General features: G+C 37.8%; 1 protein-coding gene and 1 pseudogene across 1 annotated transcript; both read left to right on the top strand.

Moving 5' to 3' along the window:
- Positions 1 to 1,858: 1,858 nt before the first annotated feature.
- On the top strand, positions 1,859 to 27,346 carry DSC1 (desmocollin 1). The gene is given in 14 exon segments (XM_059039648.1): positions 1,859 to 1,921; positions 4,448 to 4,532; positions 9,544 to 9,611; positions 10,548 to 10,692; positions 12,080 to 12,246; positions 13,877 to 14,136; positions 14,285 to 14,385; positions 14,388 to 14,426; positions 22,591 to 22,803; positions 23,134 to 23,376; positions 25,151 to 25,234; positions 25,237 to 25,271; positions 25,999 to 26,253; positions 27,149 to 27,346. Coding segments are annotated over 14 exon segments (1,956 nt in total).
- LOC131742759 (small ribosomal subunit protein eS6-like) lies at positions 16,492 to 17,227 on the top strand (annotated as a pseudogene).
- Positions 27,347 to 27,401: the final 55 nt, after the last annotated feature.

Genomic DNA, 27,401 nt, shown 5'->3' on the forward strand with positions numbered 1-27,401 from the left:
TAGGTGGTAAGCTCCTTGAAATAAATCTTGGCCATGATTTTTTGAATCTAATCCAAAAGCAAAAACAACAAAAGCAAATACAAGCAAGCGGGACTATATAAATTAAAAAGCTTCTGCATAGCAAAGGAAACTATCAACAAAATGAAAAGGCAGACTACTGAATGGGAGAAAACAGTTGCAAGTCATATATCTGATAAGGGGCTAATATCCAAAACATATGAAGAATTCATACAACTCAGTAGCAGAAAAGCAAACAATCCAATTTAAAAATGGAGAGAAGATCTGAATAGACATTTCTCCAAAGAAGACGTGCAGATGGTCAGTAGGTACATGAAAAGATGCTCAATACCACTAATCAACAGGGAAATGCAAATCAAAACCACAATGAGATATCACCTCACACCATCAAAAAGACAAGAAATAACAAATGTTGGTGAGGATGTGGAGAAAAGGAACACTTGTGCAATGTTGGTGGGAATGTAAATTGGTACAACCACTTTGGAAAACTGTATGGAGGTTCCTCAAAGAAGTAAAAATAGAACTACCATATCCAGCAGTTCCACTTCTGGGTATTTATCCAAGGAAAATGAAAACACTCATTTGAAAAGATATATGCACCTCGTGTTCATTGCAGCATTATTTACAATAACCAAGATATGGAATCAACCTAAGTGCCCATCAATGAATGAATGGACGAAGAAACTATGGTATATATATATATATACAATGGAATATTATTCAGCTAAAAAAATAATGAAATCTTGCCACGTGCAACAACGTGAACAGACCTGGAGGGCATTATGCTAAACGAAATAAGTAGGTCAGAGAAAGACAAATACCCATGATCTCACTCACATGTGGAATCTAAGAAAAAATAAATAAATAAAAAGCCAAGCTCATAGATACAGAGAATAGACTGGTGGTTTAAAAGAAGAAGCAGGGGATGGGAAATGGTGGGAGAAATGGGTGAACTGGGTTTTTCTTTTTTTAGTTTAAGTAAACTGAATTAAAAAAATTTTTTAACTACAATAAGAAAATTATGTCCCAGCTATTTCTTTATTCACTTAACTTGTATAACTTCAAAATGCACTGTGGGAAACTCCTGTGACATCTAGAGAATCAAACCACAGTGTGCAGACAATAATAAGGAGTAGACACAACACATCTGTGAAGTTGCTGCTGTGGACCAGAGTGCCAGACCTCGGGCAGAACTACAGTGCTAGGTGTGACAGGTTACACCAAAATGCTTAGATGGGGAGATAACTTCTGATGGATGTGATTGCAGATGCCTGTGTATTCCTGATTTGCCAATGGCAGCTGAGGAGGCATCACTTCTTTGAGTGGAGTTTGTGCACACACAATCTATGTTTGTACCCAGGGCCAAGACAGGTTAACAAGGCCAAGGAGGAGGGGAGGACATGGGAGTGGGTAATAGCCAGGGAGGACTTCAGAGCATTAATATGGGGGGAAAGGGAGGGAGGGCTGAGGATCGAGGGTACTCCCTGTTGCTTCTGCCTATGTGTCAAGTGGCAGTAGAAATTTTGAAAGCTGTGAGGAAGAGCTAGTGGTACCCCACCCTCCCCACTTGTAGGAAAACCTCTTTCCATTCTGAGGTAATTGAATTGAAGGAGGAGGACTGACCTGAGAATAGGAGGAAAGCAATTGTTCTGTTCCTCCTCCTCCTGTCATTTTTACCACTTGCCTCCTGACTCTTCTCCAAATCAAGCTCATCCACGCCAAGGTGGCAGCAGGATATCCTGTACAAGTGCCAGCTGTTGGGAATCTGCTGAAGCCGCCCTGTGCATCCCAAGCTGCCCTGTTATCCAGCCACCATCCATGACCATTGGGACTGCTTCTGATGGCTGTGGCCTCCACTGCCCCAGGGAGCATCTTCTCTAAGCAGCTCCTTTTCTCTTTCCTGGTGAGTAACAAGCAAAGGATTAGGGAGTTCAAGCATGTTACTGTGCATTTCCCTCCTTCAGTCTGGGCTTGAAAGAGAGTAGGGCGGTAGTGGAAGGCAGAGGAGGTTAGACTGGGAGAACAAAAACAGATCTGAGAAAATTCAAGGAAGAGTTGAGAGACTTGTGACCCGGGACGGCAGGTGTTTGGTTTGCTCTTCAAGTTTCCACTGCCAACCTGTTAGTTTTTCAAGGGAATCTCCTGTTCAGTCTTGCTGTGGTGTTTTTCTAAGGGGTGATGGAATGAATTCACTCCTCAGCCATTTGACCCAGGAGGTTCTGAGGTTTGCTGTTGCTACTAGTAAATAAGCTGTACTTATTTAACATACTTAGTTCCACTGAGCTGTGAGAAGAGGAAAAGGATTCTGGGTGGAGAGGTGAAATATCCAGGACTTTCTTAATTTTACTCAGGAAGGGCTAAAAGAAGGGCAGAGCTCTTAGTTCAAGCAAGGCGTTTAACTTGAAAAAAAAATAATAAAGAAAAATGTGACAGTCTTGGAAAAATACAGAAACTTGGCTTCCACTTAGGTTTTTAATAGCTTTGTAACTGTGTACTTCATTCCCTGGTATTAAGAATGAAAACATTGGGACTTCCCTGGTGGTGCAGTGGTTAAGAATCCGCCTGCCAATGCAGGGGACACGGGTTCGAGCCCTGGTCCAGGATGATCCCACATGCTGTGGAGTAACTAAGCCCCTGCACCACAACTACTGAGCCTGTGCTCTAGAGCCCACAAGCCACAAGTACTGAAGCCTGTGTGCCTAGAGCCTGTGGTCTGCAACTAGAGAAGCCACCGCAATGAGAAGCCTGTACACCGCAACAAAGAGTAGCCCCCGCTAGCCACAACTAGAGAAAGCCCGCGTGCAGCAACAAAGACCCAATGCAGCCAAAAATAAATAAATTTATAATAAAAACAAGTAATCATTATTTTAAAAAAAGGAATGAAAATATTATGTCAAGTAAATAAAAAGACTCATTTTTTAAAAAGTGGTTATTTAAAGCAGAACACAAATGCAACTTTTTAAATTCCAGTTTTTAGTATTATCTGCCTAACAGAGTTATTGTAAAATTACAGACTGTTTAAATAGGCTGACATGATATAGCCAATAAACTTGGGTTGAGTTAGAAAAGAAATATACATCCGTAATATGGCTGATGGTTTTCTTTCCTTCTCCCAAATAGTGGGTCCCATAACTCTAGAAATATGTCCTCAGAGGAAAATTGGTTATAAAATTGACCTATCTGCTCTAGCTCTATTTTTTAAATTGCATTTTAATTAGTATCTGTATTGGTCAAGACTGTTTTTTTTCCTTAATCTTTTCTTTTTAAAATTTATTTATTTAATTTATTTATTTTCAGTTGCATTGGGTCTTTGTTGATGCACGCGGGCTTTCCCTAGTTGTGGCGAGTGGGGGCTACTGTGTTGCGGTGTGTGGGCTTCTCATTGTGGTGGCTTCTCTTGTTGAGGAGCACAGGCTCTAGGCACGTGGGCTTCAGTAGTTGTGGCTCTCGGGTTCTAGAGCACAGGCTCAGTAGTTGTGGCACACGAGCTTAGTTGCTCCACGGCATGTGGGATCTTCCCGGACCAGAGCTCGAACCCGTGTCCCCTGCATTGGCAGGTGGATTCTTAACCACTGGGCCACCAAGGAAGCCTTGTCTTAGCTCTGTTTTATATTTAAATAATAACGAAACTGTCATTTGGAAAAACAGTAGAAGCAGCAGATAAACAGAAAATGCCAAGAAAAATAAGTAAAATAGGTTTTGAACTTACATTCACTTTTAAACTGATAGCTTTTCTCTTATTTTTCAGATAGTCTCTGTCTGCTTTCCTTGAGTTAGGTATATAGCTTTTAAAAGCAATATTTGTGTCTTGAATTTAATTAAAAATCTTTACCCTGTTGAAGTCTACTCTCTAAATTTTGAAATGTATTTCTTTTTAGACTAATTTTGTGAATAAGATAATTTAGACTTTGAAGTTTATGCAAAGCCAGTCCAAGGAGTAATTTGAGATCAGTGAATATTTATGGACATTTGTCTTCAGGGGGTTAAAAACATCCTCGAATATTTTCTCGACTTAACTACAGGTCAGATTGCTTGGGGCTGTGAAAATGATGATCTGTGTACAAATATGTGATTATTGTTTTCCAGAGTTAAGTACTTTCTTCATAGTAAGAAATCAGAATGACATTTACAAATGGTCTTAGAGATGATAAACTCTATATAGAGTCAATGGTTTGTAACACATTTTCTTGAAAGGATTCAATACAATTTGGGTTCTAAGAACTCTATTCATTTTAATTGATACTAAATAACTGTTGTGTCCCTAAAGCCACTTTCTTTGCTGTTTCCTTTTAAAATGAATATGAAAAATATTGAAGGTTTGGAAGATTAATTTGTTTCTGAAATTGACAATACTTTTATCAATAAGACAAAACTGTAATGTGAAAGTTTGTGATCAAATGTAATTCCTGATTTTTTTCCTTCTTTTGAGGTTTTAATATTATTTTGCGATGCTTGTCAGAAAATTTCTCTTCAAGTTCCTTCTCATCTTCAGGCTGAAGCACTTGCAGGCAAAGGTGAGAAACCATGTTACGAATTTCGTAGTTTTAACGACTACATTTAGCTTCCAGCTGCTCTTGTAAAGTTTGGGATAAAAGCCATATGGTAGCTATTTGCATTAAAATTCGACATGAAATGAAAGATAAACTACTTGTTTTTTGGTAGTGGTTAGAAATAAAGTACCAAGTTAGCTGTACACTTTTCATGCCAGAAAAATTAGCAAACATCAGAGGGGTAAATTATCTTAGTTTAGTACAAAGAGAGGCACCAAAACCAGAAATATGTTTTAGTTTCCTATGACTGATCTGCTTCCAACATTCTTTAATTGATTACATATAAAACAGATGTGTCAAAATTGAAGTGTCCCAAAATAAAATTTATGCATGAGTTTGATTACAATGACCAAGTACCCATCGAGAATTTATGTGATCTACTTCACAGAATAGCTTCAGAAAGTCAAATAAAAATTTAAGTAGTCTTACTATCACAGCCATACCTGAGGCATGGGTTGGTTGTTCTGAGTCCAGGGGTAACATTCCTTTCATCAGTGTTTTTCATTAGCCTTAAGTTTACATTAGAAAAACACACCTTGTATACAGAAGTGGTATACTTCTGTATACTTTGCCCAGTGCTTTGAGGTTTTGAATTAATCCCTTATATCTTTTAAAAGCACTTAAAAGGTACACAGTCGGGCTTCCCTGGTGGCGCAGTGGTTGAGAGTCCGCCTGCCGATGCAGGGGACACGGATTCGTGCCCCGGTCCGGGAAGATCCCACATGCCGTGGAGCGGCTGGGCCCGTGAGCCATGGCCGCTGACCCTGAGCGTCCGGAGCCTGTGCTCTGCAACCGGAGAGGCCACAACAGTTAGAGGGCCACGTACGGCAAAAAAAAAAAAAAAAAAAAAAAAAAAAGGTACACAGTCTATACTCTAAAGACACATAGTAAATATGGTAAATATATTAAATATGAATCAGTAAAGGAAATATTTTGATACAACCACTAAGCATTATTAAGCTTGGGGTTTATTAAGCCTCCAAAAGATTTTCTAGAATTAGTACTTGCAGTATTACTGAGAAATATTACTTAAGTATAGACCAGTTTTCTTATTTTTTGCAAGATAGTTTAAACTATCACAGATTATTGCAAACAAGTTCAAAATCTGACATCATACAGTTTACTACATATAATAGAAAACAACACTTTTGTACATATACATGAGTTAAAGTGGAAACAATAAATCCAGTGACAATAAAAATATTTTATGTCAGGGCTTCCCTGGTGGCACAGTGGCTGAGAATCCGCCTGCCGATGCAGGGGACACGGGTTTGTGCCCCGGTCCGGGAAGATCCCACATGCCGCGGGGCGGCTAGGCCCATGAGCCATGGCTGCTGAGCCTGCGTGTCCGGAGCCTGTGCTCCGCAACGGGAGAGCCCACAACAGTGAGAGGCCCGCGTACTACAAAAAAAAAAAAAAAAAAAATTTTATGTCTTTTCATAAATTATTTTATGATAAAAGCAGTGGAAACGGTGACCCCATCACCGTGACTGTTTTTAGGCGGGTCACTATTTCTCAAGATAGCGTCTTTCACCAAAACCCTATAAAGTTCTGGTTGGTTAAGTGACAAGTGATTAAATCAGGAAATAGGTGAAACTGGTTCTTACTCCGTGTGTGTGTGTGTGTGTGTGTGTGTGTGTCTTATTAATAAAAAACAGAACTTATGAAAAACAGATTGGGCATTATCCATGATATTGTTATATACAATCATTACTTATTTTCTTCACGTTACTATATATGTGAAAATCATAGTATCTAGAATGATAAGCAATGCTATATTTCTTCACTTTAAACATTTTGACCTTTTTATCAAAAAGCCAAATAAATGATTGATAAATATGTATATTTACATACATGTGCATGTAAATATATAAGTTCTCTGCTGCTTTTATAGCTTCTTCATAGGAAGAAAAGCTCTAGCACTAGCAGTCACTCTTGTGGAGAAATAAAAAGCTGCCTGCTCTGTACATTGTGATGTACACTTCGTTTCTTATTCTGCTGATAACATGCTGTTTATGGATTTTTGAGGTCTTTAGCTGCTTCTCACTGGTCAATCTGCTGTCTCTTTTGGCTTGTTATTAAGATCATTGCAAGAGGGAAGGGAAAGAGAATAGTTTATAATTAAAATAAGTTACTGGGAATTCCCTGGCAGTCCAGTGGTTAGGACTCTGCACTTTCTCTGCTGAGGGGATATATATGGTCGGGGAACTAAGATCCCAAGAGCCATATGGTGTGACCTAAAATAAAGTAAAATAAAATAAGTCAAAATGAAATAAGTTACTTCACTATTTTTTGATGTCTTTTAAAGGACAAAGGAATAAAATAGTTTGGAATTTTTGCTCAAAGTTGGCCTTTTGAGTAATTTTCCTTCAGAATTACTTGTGTTTCTCTAGTTTCCATTAACATGCTTAAGATTGAATTGGCATTAAGAAACATCAACTGCAAATCAACAAAATTCATAAAATATAACAACCAGATGTAAACATGGTGCAAGTTGTAAAATCTCTTGAGACAATGTGGAATAGAAGTCTTCTCTGTTAACGTAGAGGTTAAAATTAAAATAGTATGTCTTTGCTTTTCTATCAAACCAGTTTCATTTACTGTTTTATATATTTCTCTGGAAATTAGTGGATCTTCAGTACCTGCCACTTTTGCTTTTAGTCTTGGACAAATCACAACTTCAAGAATCTGTTTTCTTCTCTGTTTTATGGGCTGCTAATTGTTGTCTTATCTACCTCAGAGCTGTTGTGATCATTAAATGCCATAATGCTGGCAAAATCACCATATAAACAGTAAAGCTCTCTAAAAGTATTCTAATGGCAGATCAAATAATGCACATATTCCAGAATTTTGTCCTCAAGACTGGGGCTTTTGATGGGATTTTCCAATTCTTTGCTTTTATCTAACCTATTTGAATGTTAAGTGTTAATAAATTATTGTTGTTCAAAGTAATTTGATTTCCTTGATTATTGGGAACAGGGTCTAATTCAATACATATCATTACTGTGCTCCCATTTCCTCTATTGCCTCATGTTGTATTTAATTTTGGCTGGTAAAGATTTTTCTCGATGAGTCACACAATTATTGCAGTTAAAGGAATTTGTTTTAAACCATTCGATGCATCTAGTCTTTTAGGGATTTATATAAGGCCCTTTTGCAAGTTTTTTAAAGAAGAGTTGTATAAGAAGTGAATTTTCTTCAATAATTCCAAGTTATTTTATGAAAGAAAGCATCTGCAAACACTCTTCCTCTTTGAATGTTGAGGAGAGTCTGTACCTTTTATAAGTTTATAGGGAAAAATCAGCTCAGTCTGGTCTCTTCTTACCTATCCAGCCAGAGCCTTACTATCTTGTAACATATGATTTCTTTTCCAGACACACAAGTCTATCCATTGTCTTTAAATTTGTGTTGCTCGTTACATTCTGTACACACTCAGCTTTGGTGTCACTGCTCTCTCCCTTCCTCTGCCCAGTCTACACTCAATAACCCTCTCTACAAGGGTAAATTCAAGCCCCAACTTCTGTTGACAACTGTTTACACATTCCCAAAGATGAGAGCAATTACAGAGATAAATTGAATAGTGCAAAAGGTCTAAAAGAGATGAGGTTCTTCAAGCTACAGAAGAATTCAAGGGAGAAATATCACAATAGTAGACACAAGAAATTTAAATAATACTCTTCTGACTTAGCTAAAAATATGATTAATTCTACTAAAGTATAGTATTCCATTTATAGGTATTGTAACAATATTTAAATATATTATTATTGCTTTTAATATAGAATAATGGGAACTAGACTGCAAAACCATTAGTTGTATTGAGCTTTCTGAAACTGCTGCTTTAGTGACTAATTATGAAAATATTTATAATGTTTCTTTATCATATGAATATTAGTGGATTCTCCTAGGGATCCAGGCTGTGGTTTAAAGTTCAGCTGCATTTCTAGTTTAAATCATCTTTACAATAATTAGTTGAATTTTTATTTATTTTGAAGATGCTCAGCACATTAATAGTGAAAAATCAAACTCGTACCTGAAGTAGTACCAGAAACAAAATCGCTACATCTGAAAATCAGTGGAATGTGGAATAATGATATTTATTTGTAGTTGAGCATCGGGACCTATTTTAAACTACAAGTGATTATACAGCGAGAAGTAGATGATCATTTCCATTGAAGAGAAAAACTAGCAAAAATTAGTGTAAATTACAGCAGGATGGACTTAAGTTAGATAGGGAGATGTTTTAATTCCAACGTGATGAAGTAGAAGAATTCATTACAAGTGGTCCATTGAATGTTTATGACAGTTTTTACAGAGGGCAAACTTAAGGGGTGGTTTGTTTTCCTAAAAATAAAAGATGGATGGAATTGAATGCAACAAGCTATTTATTGGTGAATTACCCAATGTAAGGCACTATGTTAGGTGCTTCAGTCACACAAATATCCTAAGTCTCAGGCTTCACCCCTGAGGAAAATTGGAAACTAATAGGGACATAAAACAATTACATAGTCTTCTCTAGCCAAAACTCTCAAAATGACAGCAGTTTAAAGAAAGAAAAAATTACGTCAAATATGAGGGGAGAGGGAGGGATTGATAGGAAGGCTGAATAGTGTGGTGGTAGTAGTGATGGTGGTGGTGGTGAAGTGGTGATAATACACTCCTGTATCCCTGAGTGCAGAATTTATTAAGATACAGGAATCAGACTGACAGAAATCAAAGTATAGGTTTTATTACTGAAAAAGTCCAGCTGGAGGTTGGGGAAAAGTGAAAAAGGGAACAGAGAGAACATGAATGGTTATTTCAAAACCTTCTGTCCTAGAGATTGGAGTGGAAATTTCTTCCCCTCCAGGTTAGCATGTGAAGATGAAATGTTTCCTTTCCACCCAACAGTGAGGATTTTGCGTTACTTTGGTAGATGATAGGAAGATCACTGAAAAGTCTGGTTAGCTACTATCATGATTAAAATCGTGATTTGTAGAAATGAATCTGACTCCTGAGGGCTACGTAGTTTGGAGAAGGACAGTTAGGACAACTGTAGGAAAGTTGGTAGGACATGTGTGTAGGATACAATATGAAAGTTGATAGGATACATTTGGAGTCACATGAGGATAATGGCATTGAGAATAGAAAAGAGAAGTGAATGACGGAGACACAGAAATGCTGTAATCTCTAGAACCTGGCAACTGACTAATATAAGGCTAAAGAGGGGGAGGAGTTAGATACCTGAGATTTTAATCCTGGTTCATTTTAGAAAATGGTTAAGGTAGGGAAATCAGGAAGGCTAGTTGTGGTGAAGAACTGAGTTAACACAGACTTCACTTTGGGCAGATTTAGTTGTTCGTGTCAGTGAAGAAGCTCTGTTTAACTCAACAACCATTTATCAGAAAACTTCAGAAATAATTTGATGATATTTAAAGAAAAAGGGCATTAAAGCCTCACATTTGGGACCAAGATATATCATTTTGAGATAGAGTTTGGAATATATATATATATGATTTTATTAGCATTTTTACTACACAAGAAACACATGTTACTGATAGAAAAATGAGAAAATACAGGTAGAGAAAAGAACACAATCAAGTCACCTGGAAATAGTTGATATTTATATGTGTATATAAATCTACAAATAACTAGAATCATATTTTGTATTAACTTCAGAAAAAATACTTGTTATTAGCATGACTAGGGGAAGTCTACATGCATTCTAACAAGCAGAACTGCATGAAGTTAATTCAGGGAACAGAGTAGCCTCCTTCAGCTGGAGTGCGTGGTACTTGGTGAGAAAATAATGAGAAAGGATTGAAGCCATAGGGCAGGCATCGTCTGTGCTGCTGTGTTGTCTCTCTGTTGCATAAGTTCTTAGTTACATAGGCCTTTGCCAATGATTTTTTAAAATATTACATCTTTCCCCAACCGCTAGGTTTAATTTTGTGCCTAATTTGTTATTCAAGAATTAGCTGATGGTGTTTGTCTACCTTTCAGATCTATGCCTATGCAACTACTGTGGACGGTTATGCACCTGAGCACCCACTCCCCTTACTATTCAAAGTTGAAGATGATAACGATAATGTCTCATATTTTGAAGACAAAGTGACTGTCTTTAGTGTGCCTGAGAATTGCCAAACCGGTAAGTTCACATCTTAGGAAAAACATGAGAATTTTGCTTCAGTTGAATTCTTCATTTATGTTTTAGGCACAGTTATGCAAAACATTTTTAAATGCTTGACTTTCATGGATATTCTACATAAAACTTTGTAGCCTTATAAGATCATAGGCTCTTCAAGGGCAAACCTTTTTGTGCTCATTTCTAGGCACATGTAGAAGGCAGCTAACTGATACACAATGTTACTAACTTTGTTAGATTAATCCACAATGGCAGACAAAGTCTGTTTATATTTTCTATTTTGATCATGTACATATGTGTCCCAGATGTATTTATAGGGCAATAGAGCGTTTGAATCTTTATAAAGTTGCAATACATTTTCAAGGACCCGGAAATAGACTATGGTACGGAAATGCTGATCTGGCTTATAACAACATATGCATTTCTTTACTTAGCTTATTTTCCAAACAAATTGGAAAAATTTTAAACTGGTTTGATGCTCGCAGCAGCCAAGATTGTGGCCTCATCAAACCAAAGGGCATAACAAGTCTAGTTCATTCTCAAAAATCTCAAGATATGTTCTTAGTTTCTATGTGCATATTTAATACTATTTTGTGCGCATATTTAATATTATTTTCCCACAATAAATGGTTTGCTAAAGTAACATTGCCAATACTCTGATTTCTGAGCCATAAAGCTTGTCCAAATGATATTCAGACTGTTGCATAATGTTTGTCTTGTATGTATTAACAACTCGGCACATTTATTAAAATATAAAAGCATAAAACCTTTGTTATCATATGCAAAGCTGTGCTTTTCCTTTAACACTATCAAGTGGGGTATTAAAGAAACAAGATATACAGAGAAGGTCCCATCAAAAAATGGCCCATGGGCTTCCCTGGTGGCGCAGTGGTTGAGAGTCCGCCTGCCGATGCAGGGGACGCGGGTTCGTGCCCCGGACCGGGAGGATCCCACGTGCCGCGGAGCGGCTGGGCCCGTGAGCCATGGCCGCTGAGCCTGCGCGTCCGGAGCCTGTGCTCCGCAACGGGAGAGGCCACGACAGTGAGAGGCCCGCGTACCAAAAAAAAAAAAAAAAAAAAAAAAATGGCCCATGAACTGGATTGAGAGGAAGAATTTGAGAACCTCTGTTACCAACAGTGGGGTGGATGTTCTCACATATGCAGAACACAAATTATGTTATCCACAGTAGCCACCTAATTGAAGTTTCCAGGTTAGGGGTACTTGGAGTTGTGGGAGAGCATTTAGATACTTCTTCACTTATCTGTAAAATCAGACAGCTTGTGGGTTTTTTGGGAGAATATGCCACAGCAATGCCTTGATTTTATTTTTGTTTGTAATTCAATTATATTGCTATTTTAAGTTGTTGACAGTATTGGATTTATCTAAACAGGAACTTCAGTGGGAAAAGTGACTGCCATAGACCTCAATGAACCTGATACTCTACATACGCGTCTGAAATATAAAATCTTACAGCAAATTCTAGACAATCCAAAGCATTTCTCTGTACATCCAGACACAGGTGTCATCACCACCCCTACACGTTTACTGGATAGAGAAGTAATGAATTGCTTAATTAACTTCTCAATTACTAATGTAATTAGTAATTGTATGTGTAACACATGTTACACATAGTTACACATGTGTAACTATGTGTAAACTGATCATGCACTCCCAAAGAAGTTACAGTAAGTATTTTCTTAGAAGTGATATGCATAAATTTTGCGTTCCTTATAAAATTTTTAGAAACTGTCCTTTAATTATAATATTGCTTATTTTTCCTTTCTTTTTTAAATTTCTTTAAAAAATATTTTTGGACTTTTTTCTAGATTTCTTTCTTTCTTTTTCTGTTATTTTGATAGATTTTAGTCTCTAATCATTTATTGTTTGGGGATTCTTTCTAGTTACTCAGTTCATGAACTAACAAATCCATATATAATATACTTTGAAAAGGTGCTGCTAGATAATATGATTATATCTTTTGACTAAGATACTCAGAGTAACTGCCCCATTATAGCCAAATCTCATGTCCTAGTAGTCTTATTACTGAACCAAACTAAGGCCCGCTCACCTGCTGGCAGTAAAGCCAATCTACTGACACCAGGTTGTAGTGAAGGAAAGTGCAGCTTTATTGTAAAGGTGCCAATACAAGGAGAACAGGTGGCTTGTGCTCAAAAACTCCAAACTCCCCTAAGGATTTTAGCAAACGATTTGTAAAGGCAAGGTGATGGAGGGGCATCCCAGAGTATGTGATCAGCTCCTGCACAATTCTCTGATTGGTTGATGGTGAGGTAACAGGGTGGTGTCATAGGGGTTAACATTATCAGTCCTTAGGTCTGGGGGCTATGAGCTCATGGTCATCAAGTAGTTAACATCTTCCATTTGGTGGGGGCTTTTCACATCTTTAAAACAACTCAGGAAGTGTGCATCATATACTACTATCTAGGTACTGCAGAAAGGAGCTAAAGCAGAGGATATGGGGGAGAAGTCTGCCCTGGGAAGGCCCCATAGGGTCCTGCTTGGTTACAGTCTACCTAATTATTTTATATACTTAGCTTAGAGGGACTTTTGCTAATTTAGTTATCACTGTTATCCCATTTGATAATAATAAAATAATGAGAAATAGTCCATTTGAATTTATTCAAACACTTATTCTGTATTTCTATTAGTATTTAAACTCATAATAAAAAAAAATGAAAGCAGGGCCTTTCCAAAGGAAAGTGAGAAGAAAAATTTGTTGAATCTTAAAAATCAACAATTTTGCATTTGATAGTGTTTGTCACTATAGGAAGCTAATTATTCATCACTAATACATTAGCAACAACTTTTGGTAACATTTTATAGGTAAAAATGATTTTCCCGGGCCTCCCTGGTGGTGCAGTGGTTGAGAGTCTGCCTGCGGATGCAGGGAACACGGGTTCGTGCCCCGGTCCGGGAGGATCCCACGTGCCGCGTAGCGGCTGGGCCCGTGAGCCGTGGCCACAGAGCCTGCGTGGCCACAGAGCCTGCGCGTCCGGAGCCTGCCCTCCGCAACGGGAGAGGCCACGACAGTGAGAGGCCCGCATACCAAAAAAAAAAAAAAAAAAAAAAAAAAAGATTTTCCCTTTTGTGCTAAAACTTGGAATCATAGTTATGTCTTCTATATATATGTATATATAGAGAGACTCATTATGGTATGTTTATCGAACAGTCATTGAACTATGAAGTACATCACCAAATGGTTTTGCAAATTGGTGTACTTAAAGAAGCACAATTCTCTAAAGCAGCAAACTCACAAACTCCTACTATGTGCACTACAATTGTCACTGTTAAAGTTAAAGACCATGATGAGTGCCCCGAATGCCAACCACCAGTAAAAGTTATTAAGAGTAAAGATGGCCTCCCCATGGGCACAACACTCCTTGGATATGAAGCAGTGGATCTGGACAGCGGCACTGCTGAGGGCTTAAGGTAATGTATTTTCAAAATTTCCTTCTTTTTAGTTGTGATGATAATTGATTTCAAATTTGGGAACATTCTATGTATTTTTAGAATGACAGATTTTGAGATTATGTCCACTCTTTGGTTTGAGCATTTACATTTGATTTCTAAAAACTAGGTATAAGAAGATAAGAGATGAAGATAACTGGTTTGAAATTAATGAATACACTGGTGACTTGGAAACTGTAAAAGTTCTAGATAGAGAATCAACATTTGTAAAAGAAACCAATACAATGTTTCCATGATTGCAATGGATGCAGGTGAGTGCAATTTTCTAGAAATAAAATATAAATATAGGACATATTTTAAGGAAATCTTGGAGCTACATTTAAATTTGTTTGTTTCCAGATCAAAATTTAATGCAAAAAATGTTTGCATTATGATTGCTTGGAAACCACCCAGTTTAGGTCCCAGTGCATCACTAATGCAAAACTAGGAGGTGGTGAATGGCCGAAGTCCCAGTTTCGAGGTCCATATTATTTGACTTCTTCCATGGACATAGTGGCATCATCAAGGATCCCTATTTTTCTCAGGAGTACAGATTTAGATTATTCTGATTTGAACTTGCTGGAGGGATTCAACCCACCTACAACAGTTGGGTTCAGATAGATTTTTTTCTGAGTCTCTCTTACTGGGGAATAAAACATTTATCCTATTTCCTAAATAAATGGTCAAACAATGATTTTTAATGTCTTTTGCTGAGGTTTGCAATCATTCTCCAAGGTTAATTCTAGAACCTGTTTTGTGAAGAAATGTCTTTCAAATGTCCTAAAGTAGAGATCTCAAAACTCTTTTGAATATATCCTCCAAGCAGTAAATCATTTTTGAATATGAACCTTTGCAGTGTAAGCCCTGTCAGTTGGCTTCTCTTTTTGTAATGCAAGTGCCTGACTTAAGCTTTGATTGATATCTCAAATAAACACATTGCTAACCACAGAACTAGATCAAGAGCCAGGCTGATTCCTACCCCATCTCCCCAGGCTCCTTTGTTTTAGAGATTTTGGTTGATTTCAGTAACTCACCATTTGGGCTGCTGGCTTTTTTCTCCTCCTGTGCTTTAAATTCCTGCTCTTGTGTTTTAAATTCATCAATAAAGAGTGAGTCTGTGAAACCCAAGGGCCCAGCCTCCACCTCAATAAAAGCAGAATCCCAGGTGTCACTGCCCTTGCCCCACCCCGTCCATTCCCCACAAATTTACTCTTGCTGTGTGGCCCCATGTGTGCCATGTAATTTCCAGGACTTGTAAGTAATAAACCTTTTTTTTTTTTTTCAATGTTTCCTGATCGTTATTACTTAGGGCGTCTTGCAATCATAAGAGGAACCACGAGGGCCAGTCAGCTACAACCTTGGGTATTGATAGGCTGAGACCAGTCCATAACCACTCCCATATATTTACTAGTGTGTTTATTTATATACATATACTACTATGCTAATGTATACATCATAAAAATAGATATTAAAAGAAGATGATAAAAAATATAAATAGAAGTTACAATATGGCATTCCACCACACCAATTACACACTCACTCCTTTGGGGTAAATTTCCATTAATGATAAAGGTGAATGAACTTGGGCTTCTATGACAGAGCCTATGTTTTTGACTATCTGCTTAATCCAAGATGGTTTCCATTATTTTTATGGTTAGCATATTTTTATACACTAGATGTTCAAAACAAACAAGCTGGCAATGTTGTGGTCTTTTTCTATAGAATCACTGCATTTCTTTAGAAGGAATGGGCGAGTGTATGAATAAACACATATCAAATCCCACGGAAATAAACAAAAGTTGAAAGTAAGTCATGAAATGTTTCATGTTTATTCATTTTGTCCCTTGATATTTTGATAATAAGATAAAGACAGATGTTTTCTTACATATTATACCCATACTTTTTTCTATAGCTTTACACTAAAAGCCACATCTATGAAAAAATAGATTCTCTGATGAGAGACAAAGGTTAAACTAATGAAGATACTGCTGCTTATGATTTATAGAGGAATGGCAAGCCAGTTCATCTACATGTGTCGCATTCAGGTTTTTTCCTTACTTCCTGTCTCAGCCTTGGTCTATTCCTGTTACCCTGCGATGGAAGTGGTCTGTTGCACGTCATAATCAGTGAGATGACCCAGCAGTTTGAAAGAATTATGCCCATGAGCCAAACATTTTTAGGTTTCAAAATCTGAAAGAAAACCTCAATTTGAATATTATTACTTAATCATGTGCATATGATCTTCCTTTCCTCTTGATACCTCTCACACAATCTTTTAATGTAATTCTTTCAGTATAAGTAGGAAAAAAAAATCTACTAAAGAATGGGGAATGGTTGGCCGCTTCAGAATGAAGCTGAACATCTCTTTCCCGGCCACTGGCTGCCAGAAACTCATTGAAGTGGACGATGAATGAAAACTTCGTACCTTTTATGAGAAGCGTACGGCCAAAGAAGTTGCTGCTGACGCTCTGGGTGAAGAATGGAAGGGTTATGTGGTCCGAATCAGTGGTGGGAACGACAAACAGGTTTCCCCATGAAACAGGGTGTCCGCCTGCTACTGAGTAAGGGGCATTCCTGTTACAGACCAAGGAGGACTGGAGAAAGAAAGCGCAAATCTGTACGGGGTTGCATTGTGGATGCCAATCTGAGTGTTCTCAATTTGGTCATTGTAAAAAAAGGGGAAAAGGATATTCCTGGACTCACTGATACGACTGTGCCTCGTCGCCTGGGGCCCCAAAGAGCTGGCAGAATCCGCAAACTTTTCAGTCTCTCTAAAGAAGATGATGTCCGCCAGTATGTTGTGAGAAAGCCGCTAAACAAAGAAGGTAAGAAACTTAGGACCAAAGCACCCAAGATTCAGCATCTTGTTACTCCACGTGTTCTGCAACACAAATGTCTACGAATTGCTCTGAAGAAACAGCGTACTAAGAAAAATAAGGAAGAGGCTGCAGAATATGCTAAACTTTTGGCCAAGAGGATGAAGGAGGCCAAAGAAAAACGCCAGGAACAGATTGCCAAGAGACGGAGGCTGTCTCCTCTGAGAGCTTCTACTTCTGAGTACAGTCAAAACTGAGATGTATGGGCTTCCCTGGTGGCGCAGTGGTTGAGAGTCTGCCTGCTGATGCAGGGGATGTGGGTTCGTGCCCCGGTCCGGGAAGATCCCACATGCCGTGGAGCGGCTGGGCCCGTGAGCCATGGCCGCTGAGCCTGCGCGTCCGGAGCCTGTGCTCCGCAACGGGAGAGGCCACAACAGTGAGAGGCCTGCGTACCGCAAACAAAACAAAACAAAAAATAACCTGAGATGTTCTAAGAGTAACAAATAAGTAAGATCAGACATCAAAAAAAAAAAAAAAAAAAAAAAAAACAAAAAAAAAAACGAATGGGGAAAGCATTAACTGAGAAATATAGTTAACATTGCCACTCCTTTATAATCCTGGTGATTTGCTGCTTCTATATAAGCAAAAGTGAAATCTGAATGGTTCAGGGACACAATTATGATGTCAAACAAGGATTTATATTTACTCACTTATTCCACAAATGTTGATTGTCTTTTAAGTTCCAAGTACTAGGCCATGAAAATTAGGATTCATAAGACAAAGTCAAATTTTCACACAATATAAGTTGAGGGATTATTATGTTCTCATAACAGATTCCCTGGTATGAAAATTTTCCCCATCAAAGAATGTATGCATATCATGAGAAGTGGAAATCAGTTAAAGTGTTGCCCACCCAGATTAAAGGATAAGGGGAGGAAACGTCACAGAAATGCAGAAGCTTGGTGATAGAAAATGAAATACTTTTTGGAGAGAAGAAAAATATGGAAAACAGAGATATAAGAAATTAACTTGGTCTTTTGGTGACAAAAGAATGTCTTTAAATACAGTGATCATAGCACAAACAAATGAAATATCAAATCTAAACTTTGTGAGTCTATGTCCCAGGCCCATGGATAACCTGGATGTGTTCAAGAAGTAAAGATAAGGGTGCTATAAATGTTAATGGAAGACCGTATGGTGTCATGAAGGATTTTGTTTATTTGAACTTTAATCCATTTAATATATGCTTCTAAGGGCCAAATATATAAGTAAGTACTTATGTTTCCAAATGAATGTTTAGTTTTGATGCTCATAAACATTTTATGATGATGATCTAGGTATTCCAGCTTTCTTAGAATCTAGTTTATTTCCTTGTATTTTTTGCGTCAATTTTTTTGTCAGTCAGGCTGGTTTCCCTGCTTTCACTCTAGAAAGCACCGTTTTATACACCCACCACCTAGAATTAGACTGCCCCTCCTGTTTGAAATTCAGGTCCCTTTGCTTCTTCAAATGAATGGCAATGACATCTTCTGTGGTAGCTCTCACTAGTCTTTGTTCAGTTCTTTTTTTTTTTTTTTTTTTTTTTTTTTCGGTATGCGGGCCTCTCACTGTTGTGGCCTCTCCCGTTGCGGAGCACAGGCTCCGGACGCACAGGCTCAGCAGCCATGGCTCACGGGCTTAGTTGCTCCGCGGCATGTGGGATCTTCCCGGACCAGGGCACGAACCCGTGTCTCCTGCATCGGCAGGCGGATTCTCAACCACTGCGCCACCAGGGAAGCCCTGTTCAGTTCTTTTTTAAAAAAAATTATTTTATTTATTTTGGCTGCATGGGGTCTTCGTTGTTGCATGTGGGCATTCTCTAGCTGGCGGTGAGTGGGAGCTACTCTTTGCTGTGGTGCACGGGCTTCTCATTGCAGTGGCTTCTTTTGTTGCGGAGCGCGGGCTCTAGGTGTGCAGGCTTCAGTAGTTGCAGCACCCAGGCTCAGTAGTTTTGGCGCATGGGCTTAGTTGCTCCGCGGCATGTGGGATCCTCCCAGACCAGGGCTCGAACCCATGTCCCCTGAACTGGTAGGCGGACTCTTAACCACTGCACCACCAGGAAAGTCCCTGTTCAGTTCTTCTATGAACACCTTTTATGCTCTCCTCCCCTGGCAATAATATCGTAATTATCACAGGTGATTTGTCTTCTCTATAAAAGGGTACTCTCATTGTTTCTCATGTACCTTCTTTTCCTCTAGCTAGACTCTGAACTCATTTTCATACAAGGACCCTTATCATTGCTAAATATCTTTTTTACCAAGCATCTGGCAGAGATCTTGGCATGTTTGCTTCGTGTAGGTACTGATATTTGTCATTCTTCTGTTGTTTGAGAGCCCTGTGAATCTCCAGGTCCAGGTTGTGAATTTCACTACCAAGAGCTTTGCAAGTTCAGGTGCATAATAGGCACCTGGAACAATTAGTTTTAATGTATTATAGAAACTTGAGTTCAAAAGTTTACAAATGCTTTGTTATATTCGGCTGTAAAAAGAATTTTCTTAAAATAAATATTTCAGGGTTGTCAAGTGGAAGAGGTAAACATTTTGTGTATAGTCCAAAATAACCCATAAAAAAATTGGAAATGATTGAGGTGTATTATAGCTTGATAGGAAAGAACCTGAAAACTTTCTAATGGTTAATTAAAGAGTTCTGTACAATGGAGTGGGCTGATTCATAACAGTGAACTTCCGGTTCCTGGAAACTTAAAGAGCAATGGGGAACTCTTGCTTTTCAGAGTCCCTATTGTTGACATGTAAGTTTAGATTTTAGTTAACCCAAGATGTACTTTCTAGCTCCAAGATTATGACATTCCTTACTCACTGATACTTGGCATTTGCTTATGTGCTTAATTTAAAATAAGGTTTAGAAGTAGACAAGCATACACACTCAATTACCTTTTCACAATCTTCAACTATTATCAGTAATTACTTATTTTTTGCTCTATTTCCCAGAAGTACGGAAAAAATTTGCAATCAGTCTTTCATAGTTTTAGAAGGCATCTAGGACTTTGTTTTCAGCTGCGGCTTTGACTACTATCCATTTTAACAATTTCATGTTTTCCCCTTATAAACAACATGCTTAAAACAGACTGTGATGGAAAATAATCATTTATGTGATGAATGTTGGTTGAATTTTTTTTTTTTTGCTACTCTGCGGCATGAAGAATCTTAGTTCCCCAACCAAGGATCAAACCCGTGTCCCCTGCATTGGAAGTGCGGACTCATTAACCACTGAACCTCCAGGGAACTCCCCCTATTTCTTTATTAGATTTTTAAAAAGTGTGATTTCCATTGTTCCTTAAAGAGAAATAGTTCTCTGCTTAAATTTTAAAAAGTAAAATCAGAGCACACATGTTGACTCACAGGTAGTATCTGTAACTATTTTTTTTAATTAAAAAAATAAAAGCTTTTTTCCCATTATTTACTTCTTTGTTAAGGGTTTGAAGTTGTTACTTGTATTCAAATTTATTTACAAATTTATGGCAGTTCCAAATGCTTATATGCTATTGCAGATTTTTTTTAAAAAAGTTGTATCTCTCTTTATTTTTTAATAAATTTGTTTATTTTTGGCTGCGTTAGGTCTTCGTTGCTGTGTGCAGGCTTTCTTTAGTTGCAGCGAGTGGGGGCTACTCTTCATTGCGGTGGCTTCTCTTGCTGCAGAGCACAGGCTCCAGGCATGCGAGCTTCAGTAGTTGTGACACGTGGGCTCAGTAGTTCTGGTGCACAGGCTTAGTCGTTCTGCAGCATGTAAGATCTTCCTGGACCAGGGCTTCAACACATATCCCCTGAATTGGCAGGCGGATTCTTAACCACTGCATCACCAGGGAAGCCCGCTGTATCTCTCTTTAATTTCTAGATATTGTAAAACTTGTTCAGATAAAATAGGTATATACTGCAGTTACCTTATGTAAGTGATTAATTTAAGTCACTTTGAATAAATTAATTTTTTAGTTATTCAACAGAAATAGTTTCACTGAAATATACTATCCAATGTGGCTTAATTGTTATTTCAACCTAAAAAGAAAAAACAGATTACATTTACACATGATTTATGGTAGTCTTTATGATAAATTCAATATTTATGCACCAAAATTTAGACTAGCATTCAAAGCAAAAAAAGTGAGAAATTTCATCAGTTATTTTTCTGTTTATTTCAATTTTGAAAGCTTACCATTTATAGTAGTTTGTAATTTTATTACAAACGATAAAATTTGAACATGTTCTTTAAACTTCATTATCTCTTAAACACCAGTAATGGGCATTATGTTAATTAAAAATATTTATTTAGACTTATGTATGAAACATTAGGCCAATCATAGTGGAGAGCTGGAGATGAGTAACAGTTCTTATTCTCTTTTTTAAAAAATAAATTTATTTTATTTGTTTATTTTTGGCTGTGGTGGTTCTTTGTTGCTGTGCATGGGCTTTCTCTAGTTGTGGCGAGCGGGGTCTACTCTGCGTTGCCGTGCATGGGCTTCTCATTGCGGTGGCTTCTCTTGTTGCAGAGCATGGGCTCTAGGCGCGTGGGCTTCAGTAGTTGTGGCTCATGGACTCAGTAGTTGCGGCTTGTGGGCTCTAGAGTGCAGGCTCAGTAGTTGTGGCGCATGGGCTTAGTTGCTCTGCGGCTTGTGAGATCTTCCCGGACCAGGACTCGAATCCGTGTCCCCTGAATTGGCAGCCGGATTCTTAACCACTGCGCCACCAGGGAAGCCCAACAGTTCTTATTCTTAAAAGCAAATTGATTAAATGGTGGGGGTGGGGTGCAACTTTTTAACAGTTTATTCAATTAATTTTTTTACAAAGTCTAAAAATAGTAAGTGCATTATATTCAATGTGTTAGTATTAAGTTTTAAGTTAGCCAAGAGATACTGTGCCCAGATCACTAGGCACTCAAGATGAATACAACTTAGCCCTTAGGATGAACATGTTCACAGTTCAGTGTGTGAGCCAAAGATGAACCAAGGGTTCTGAGAAATTGAGGGAGAATGTGGCTACCATTGTCTGTAGAAGTCATAGCAGGTTTCATGCGGAGGTGATATTTGAATGGATTCTTAAAGGATAATAAGGTTTTGTCAGGCAGAGAAGAGAAGAAATGTATTCCCAGCAGTGGCAATAGAATGTGCCAGAGCTGCACACAGGAAGGAGCACACCTTCTGAGTTTGATGATCAGTTTTACAAAGTTTGAACAAAGAGTAGATGAAGAAAAAGGTCAGGAGAGGAAGTCAAGGAAGTGACTATGACCAAATGTAAAGTGTTTGTATTTTAAGCATGAATGTACGTTCTTCCTAAAGAAAGTTGTAAGAAATCAATTTTCTTCTTAACTGGTTATTCCTTAGTGACATTACTTATAATCTCATACCTTTTAGTTTTAAAAAGCACCTCAAGATATCATCTGATACAGCTACCAATCTCCAAGGAAGAGTAAAGTCACTATTTTGTACCAGTAGCAATGTTATCTGTGGTTCGGAAAGTATATGAAATTCCAGTTCAGACGACTAGTAGAAAGCAGATGTCAACTGTACATCATAGGGATTGTTGAAAATAAACTTTAAGTGAAGAAATATCCTATTTTTTGTTTTTCTTAGATAACAGATCTTGCACTGGAACATTAGGAGTTCTTTTGGAAGATAATGATCATCCACCACAAATTGAAAAAGAAGTGACAATTTGTAGGCATGAAAAGGATTTTGCTGTTCTCAAACCTGTAGATCAAGATGGACCTGATAATGAGCCACCTTTTCAATTCATTCTCGATAATTCTGCCAGCAAACTTTGGACAATAGAGACATTAACGGATGGTATGTAGTTATGCTAAACCTTCTAATCAATAGGAACTTAAGATGGTGGTCTAGATTTTCACCTTAGTTCATTATAATAAATAAATATTAATTTTAGTAAATTATTTTATTGATCCCAGGATAAGGATAATACCTTGTTTTTTAAAGCAATGAATAATATACTTATGTTTAGACTCTTGTTCTGAATATCTTTAAGAAAACATACAAATCCATTTTAATATAATATTTGAATAATATATTAAATATAGAATAGTATAGGTAAGCATAGAGCAATGTCAATTAATTTTCCTGGTTTTTCAAGAAATCAAAATCTGTCTTTTTTTCACATAGGCAAAACTGCCATTCTTTGTGAACTGCAAAATCTTGATTATAACTATCATTCTGTGCCTCTCCAAATAAAAGATAGACATGGCGTTTCTGCAGAACACATGTTATCAGTGAGAGTATGTGACTGTACAATTCCATCTGAATGTAGAATGGCTCCTAAAGTTCTGAGAGACGCAAGGCAATCAAATGCAATACTTGGCAGATGGGCTATTCTTGCCATGGTGTTGGGTTCTGCATTGTTGTCATGTAAGTATAATTATCTAGAATGTGTTAGCTGAAATGTTATCTAATATTTTTTAAAACATATGGCAGTTCTTTACATCAATGACATTTACAGCCTTTGATAAATGTATCCTTTTAAAAATCTTGCGCAAACTCTATGGCTTGGGGTACTGAGTCATAGAAGAATAAACCTATCAGTAAAAGCAGATTAAATTTAAAGTAATTTTCAGAACTATAGCCTTAGTTCTTCCAAGAATTGGCTGTGAGACACTGGGTAAATCACTTCCTCTTCTTTAAGTGCTTTTTTCCATGTGTGAAGTGAAGAGGTTGGATAAAATTAATGTTAAGATTCTCTCCCGTACAAAATATTATAGTCTCTCAACAAGCCACGTTCATGTAGTGAATGCACAAAAAGAGTTAGTGAAAAGAGTAGTTTCAAAATTTACTTAGATGTTTATGCTCATCGTTATTAATGTGTATTAATGAAGTGATTTAACATACATCTTAATAAGACTCCAACGTGGGGGAAATGGTCATATGGTGAGCTACTCAGGAAAAGTAATGGATGCAAAGAATCCTAAGATTTGGCATTCTGCAAACTGGTGTTTGGAGATGCAGAAGTGATGGAAATCATTACCCAGGCTTCTCTCCTTCCTTCCTCCCTCCCTCTCTTCCTCTCTCTCTTCTTTCCTTTGTTTACTCCTTTTCCCTTCCTTCCTTCCTTCTTTCTTTTTTTAACAATCTTTTTGACTACATACAGCCTATTTGCATTTACAAACTTTTCCCATAGTCTTTACTTTGTCTGTGTTCATTGATTTGTGTTTCAGGTTAAACTGGATATTCCTCTTAGCACTGGATGTACACTTTCAAAGCCAGGCACTGATTTTACATAATTGCCTTTCCTGTTTGATTTATGCCTAATGTTCTTTGTTTTGTGATTCTAAGATCTTTGAGTTGTTCTGTGTGGATTTTAAATACCAATAATACTAGCTTAGGGCTTCCCTGGTGGTGGAGTGGTTGATAGTCCGCCTGCCGATGCAGGGGATATGGGTTCTGTGCCCCGGTCCGGGAAGATCCCACATGCCGCGGAGCGGCTGGGCCCGTGAGCCATGGCCGCTGAGCCTGCGCGTCCGGAGCCTGTGCTCCGCAACGGGAGAGGCCACAACAGTGAGAGACCCGCGTACCGCAAAAAAAAATTAATAATAATGCTAGCTTAAATTCCAATCAAATGAAGGTACTATTTCAGTGTGGAGGAAATAAGGAAAGCATTTAATTCTGGACCTGGGAAGAGAGCTATTAATAAACTATGTTCACTTCATCTTTCTTCCTTTTTATTGATTTGTATCTTATTTAGCCTAATAACATAACCTCACTAAGACAGAGCTGGTCTGTATACTAATACATTTGTTAATATTCTGTTTTAAATTTTATGACCCAAAGAGATCTCAATTTATGGAACAAATTTTTAAAAGTTCTCTGAAGAAACTTTAAAACAAATCAAATGATTCAAATGATTTAATATATACCAGCATGAAAAAATGCTATTTTACTTATATATTTTTATTTTTTTTTTATTTTTTTTTTTTTTGCGGTATGCGGGCCTCTCACTGTTGTGGCCTCTCCCGTTGCGGAGCACAGGCTCCGGACGCACAGGCTCAGCGGCCATGGCTCACGGGCCTAGTTGCTCCGCGGCATGTGGGATCTTCCCGGACCAGGGCACGAACCCGTGTCTCCTGCATCCGCAGGCGGACTCTCAACCACTGCGCCACCAGGGAAGCCCTATATTTTTATTTTTTAGGTATTTGGTTTACATGTATCTGTGTTACTTCTAAGAGTACAGTGAAGAAATGTTGTCCAGAAGATGTAGCCAAGCAAAAGTTAATTGATCAAATACTGAAGCACCCGGAGAAGAAGTGATGGTAAATCAGATTTCACTTTGCTTTGTATGGTGGTTCAATGATGACAGTTGATTATTATGTAAAATAGTGATAATAATAACAGCTAATGCTTACTGAGCACTTATTATGCCACGCAGAGCTCCAAGTGCCCTGCATGTATTAATTCACTTAAACTTCATAATTCTATTGTATTAGTTTCCTAGGGCTGCAATAACAAAGCACCACAAACTGAGTAACTTAAACAATTGAAACTTATTGTCTCACAGTTCTGAAGGCTAGACATTAAGAGATCAAGGTATTCACAGAACCATCTCCCTCTGAAGGTGCTAGGATTCTGTTCCAGTCCTCTCTCCTAGCTTCTGATAGTTCCTTGGCTTATGACAGCATAAATCAAGTCTTCATATGGCCATTCTGTATGTGTGTGTGTCTGTGTCCAACTTTTCCCTTTTGGATTAGGGACCCACCTTAATTGAGTATGACCTTATCTTAATTTAACTAGTTACATCTATAACGACCCTATCTTCAAATAAGACCACATTCTGAGGCACTGAGGGTTAGGACTTCAACATATGAATTTTGTTGGGGGGGGTGGGGATACAATTTAACCTATAACACCTATGATACGGGTACTATTATTATCCTGATTTCATGCATGGGGAACAGAGAGGCACAGCAGGTAAGTGATTTGCCTGTGGTGGGAAATAAATGAAAGAAAATTGTTAGTTTCAATTTGATTTATTCATTTTAGGAAGCAAATATTCGACTCCCCACACAGAAATCCAACATCTGTGACACAAGAATGTCTGTTAGCACACTTGGTGGCCAGGGAGTCAAAACACATCAAAGTTTTGAGGTGGTCAAAGGCTGCTGCACTTTGGATCCCATCAAAGGAGGCAGACAGCAGACCTTGGAATCTGTCAAGGGTGTAGGAGAAGGAGTGACAGACACCAGCAGATATACATACAACGACTGGCACAGCCTCTCCCAACCTCGGCTTGGCGAAGTAAGTGCCAGTGTCTTCAAGTTCATATTACATGAAAGTAAACACTACTTATAAATCAGGATTTGTCCATAGTTTTCCTCCTCATACATCTGGAGCTCAGCACCTTTTCATGTTGAATTATCATAGAGATAGATGGATGTTAGGTCCAACCCCAAAGAGAAAAACGATCTTGTAAAGTTCAATTTTTAAAATAAGGTTTACAAAACTTGATCTAGGAGTGGCATATGTAGGCATTTTATACTTTAGGACGTGTAAAAAGACTGATAACTTCTTCCCTAAAAGTTGCCAGGAAAAGCACCTAGAGTGAAATATTTGTTATGGAGTTACTGTGCAGATCACAAATTATAAATATCTTTCGTATGGTGAACCCTCCACGTGGTTATGAAATCCTGACTATCGCCATCAACCAGATAGATCGTTAAGCTTTTATTTGGGGTTTTAGCTCCTTGTTTTATGCTCAGATCAATCAACATAGATTAATACTAGCCAGTTAATGTATTATATTATTATAGGTATATAATAGTGTATAAACATAAGAATCATAGCTTATTTTTGTTTCCCCAAAATATGTGAAAAAGTTGCAGAGATACATTTCAGTTATACAATCTCATGTTTAAATGGGAAATTGTAAACTAGTTGTGTGATGTATGTGGAGCTTTTGTTTTCGTCAGTGTGTTCAGTAGGAGCATTTATATATTTGCTATGTTTTTTTTTTTTGCTATGTTTTAATAATGAATATAATGCAGACCAATCATGTGCATTTTTTATATGTAGGAATCCATTAGAGGACACACTGATTAAAAATTAAACAGTAAAAGGTAAATCAAAGACATTTTTATGCTAATACATTTAGGTGTTCTTTAAAAAAATAATAAAATGTGCTTTTTCAAAACAGAAGGTGTATCTGTGTGGAAAAGACGAGGAGCATAAACATTCAGAAGACTACGTTCACTCCTATAACCATGAAGGAAAAGAGTCTGTGGCCGGCTCAGTTGGCTGCTACAGTGATTAGCAGGAAGAAGAGGGGTTTGAGTTTCTAGATCATCTGGAACCCAAATTTAGGACCCTAGCAAAGACATGTGTAAAGAAATAAATGTGCCTTTTAATAGAGTAACATCTACGATACATGTGTAGGAGTTTTTTGAATG

Source organism: Kogia breviceps, chromosome 15, assembly GCF_026419965.1.
Source record: "Kogia breviceps isolate mKogBre1 chromosome 15, mKogBre1 haplotype 1, whole genome shotgun sequence".
Taxonomy (NCBI): Eukaryota; Metazoa; Chordata; class Mammalia; order Artiodactyla; family Physeteridae; genus Kogia; species Kogia breviceps.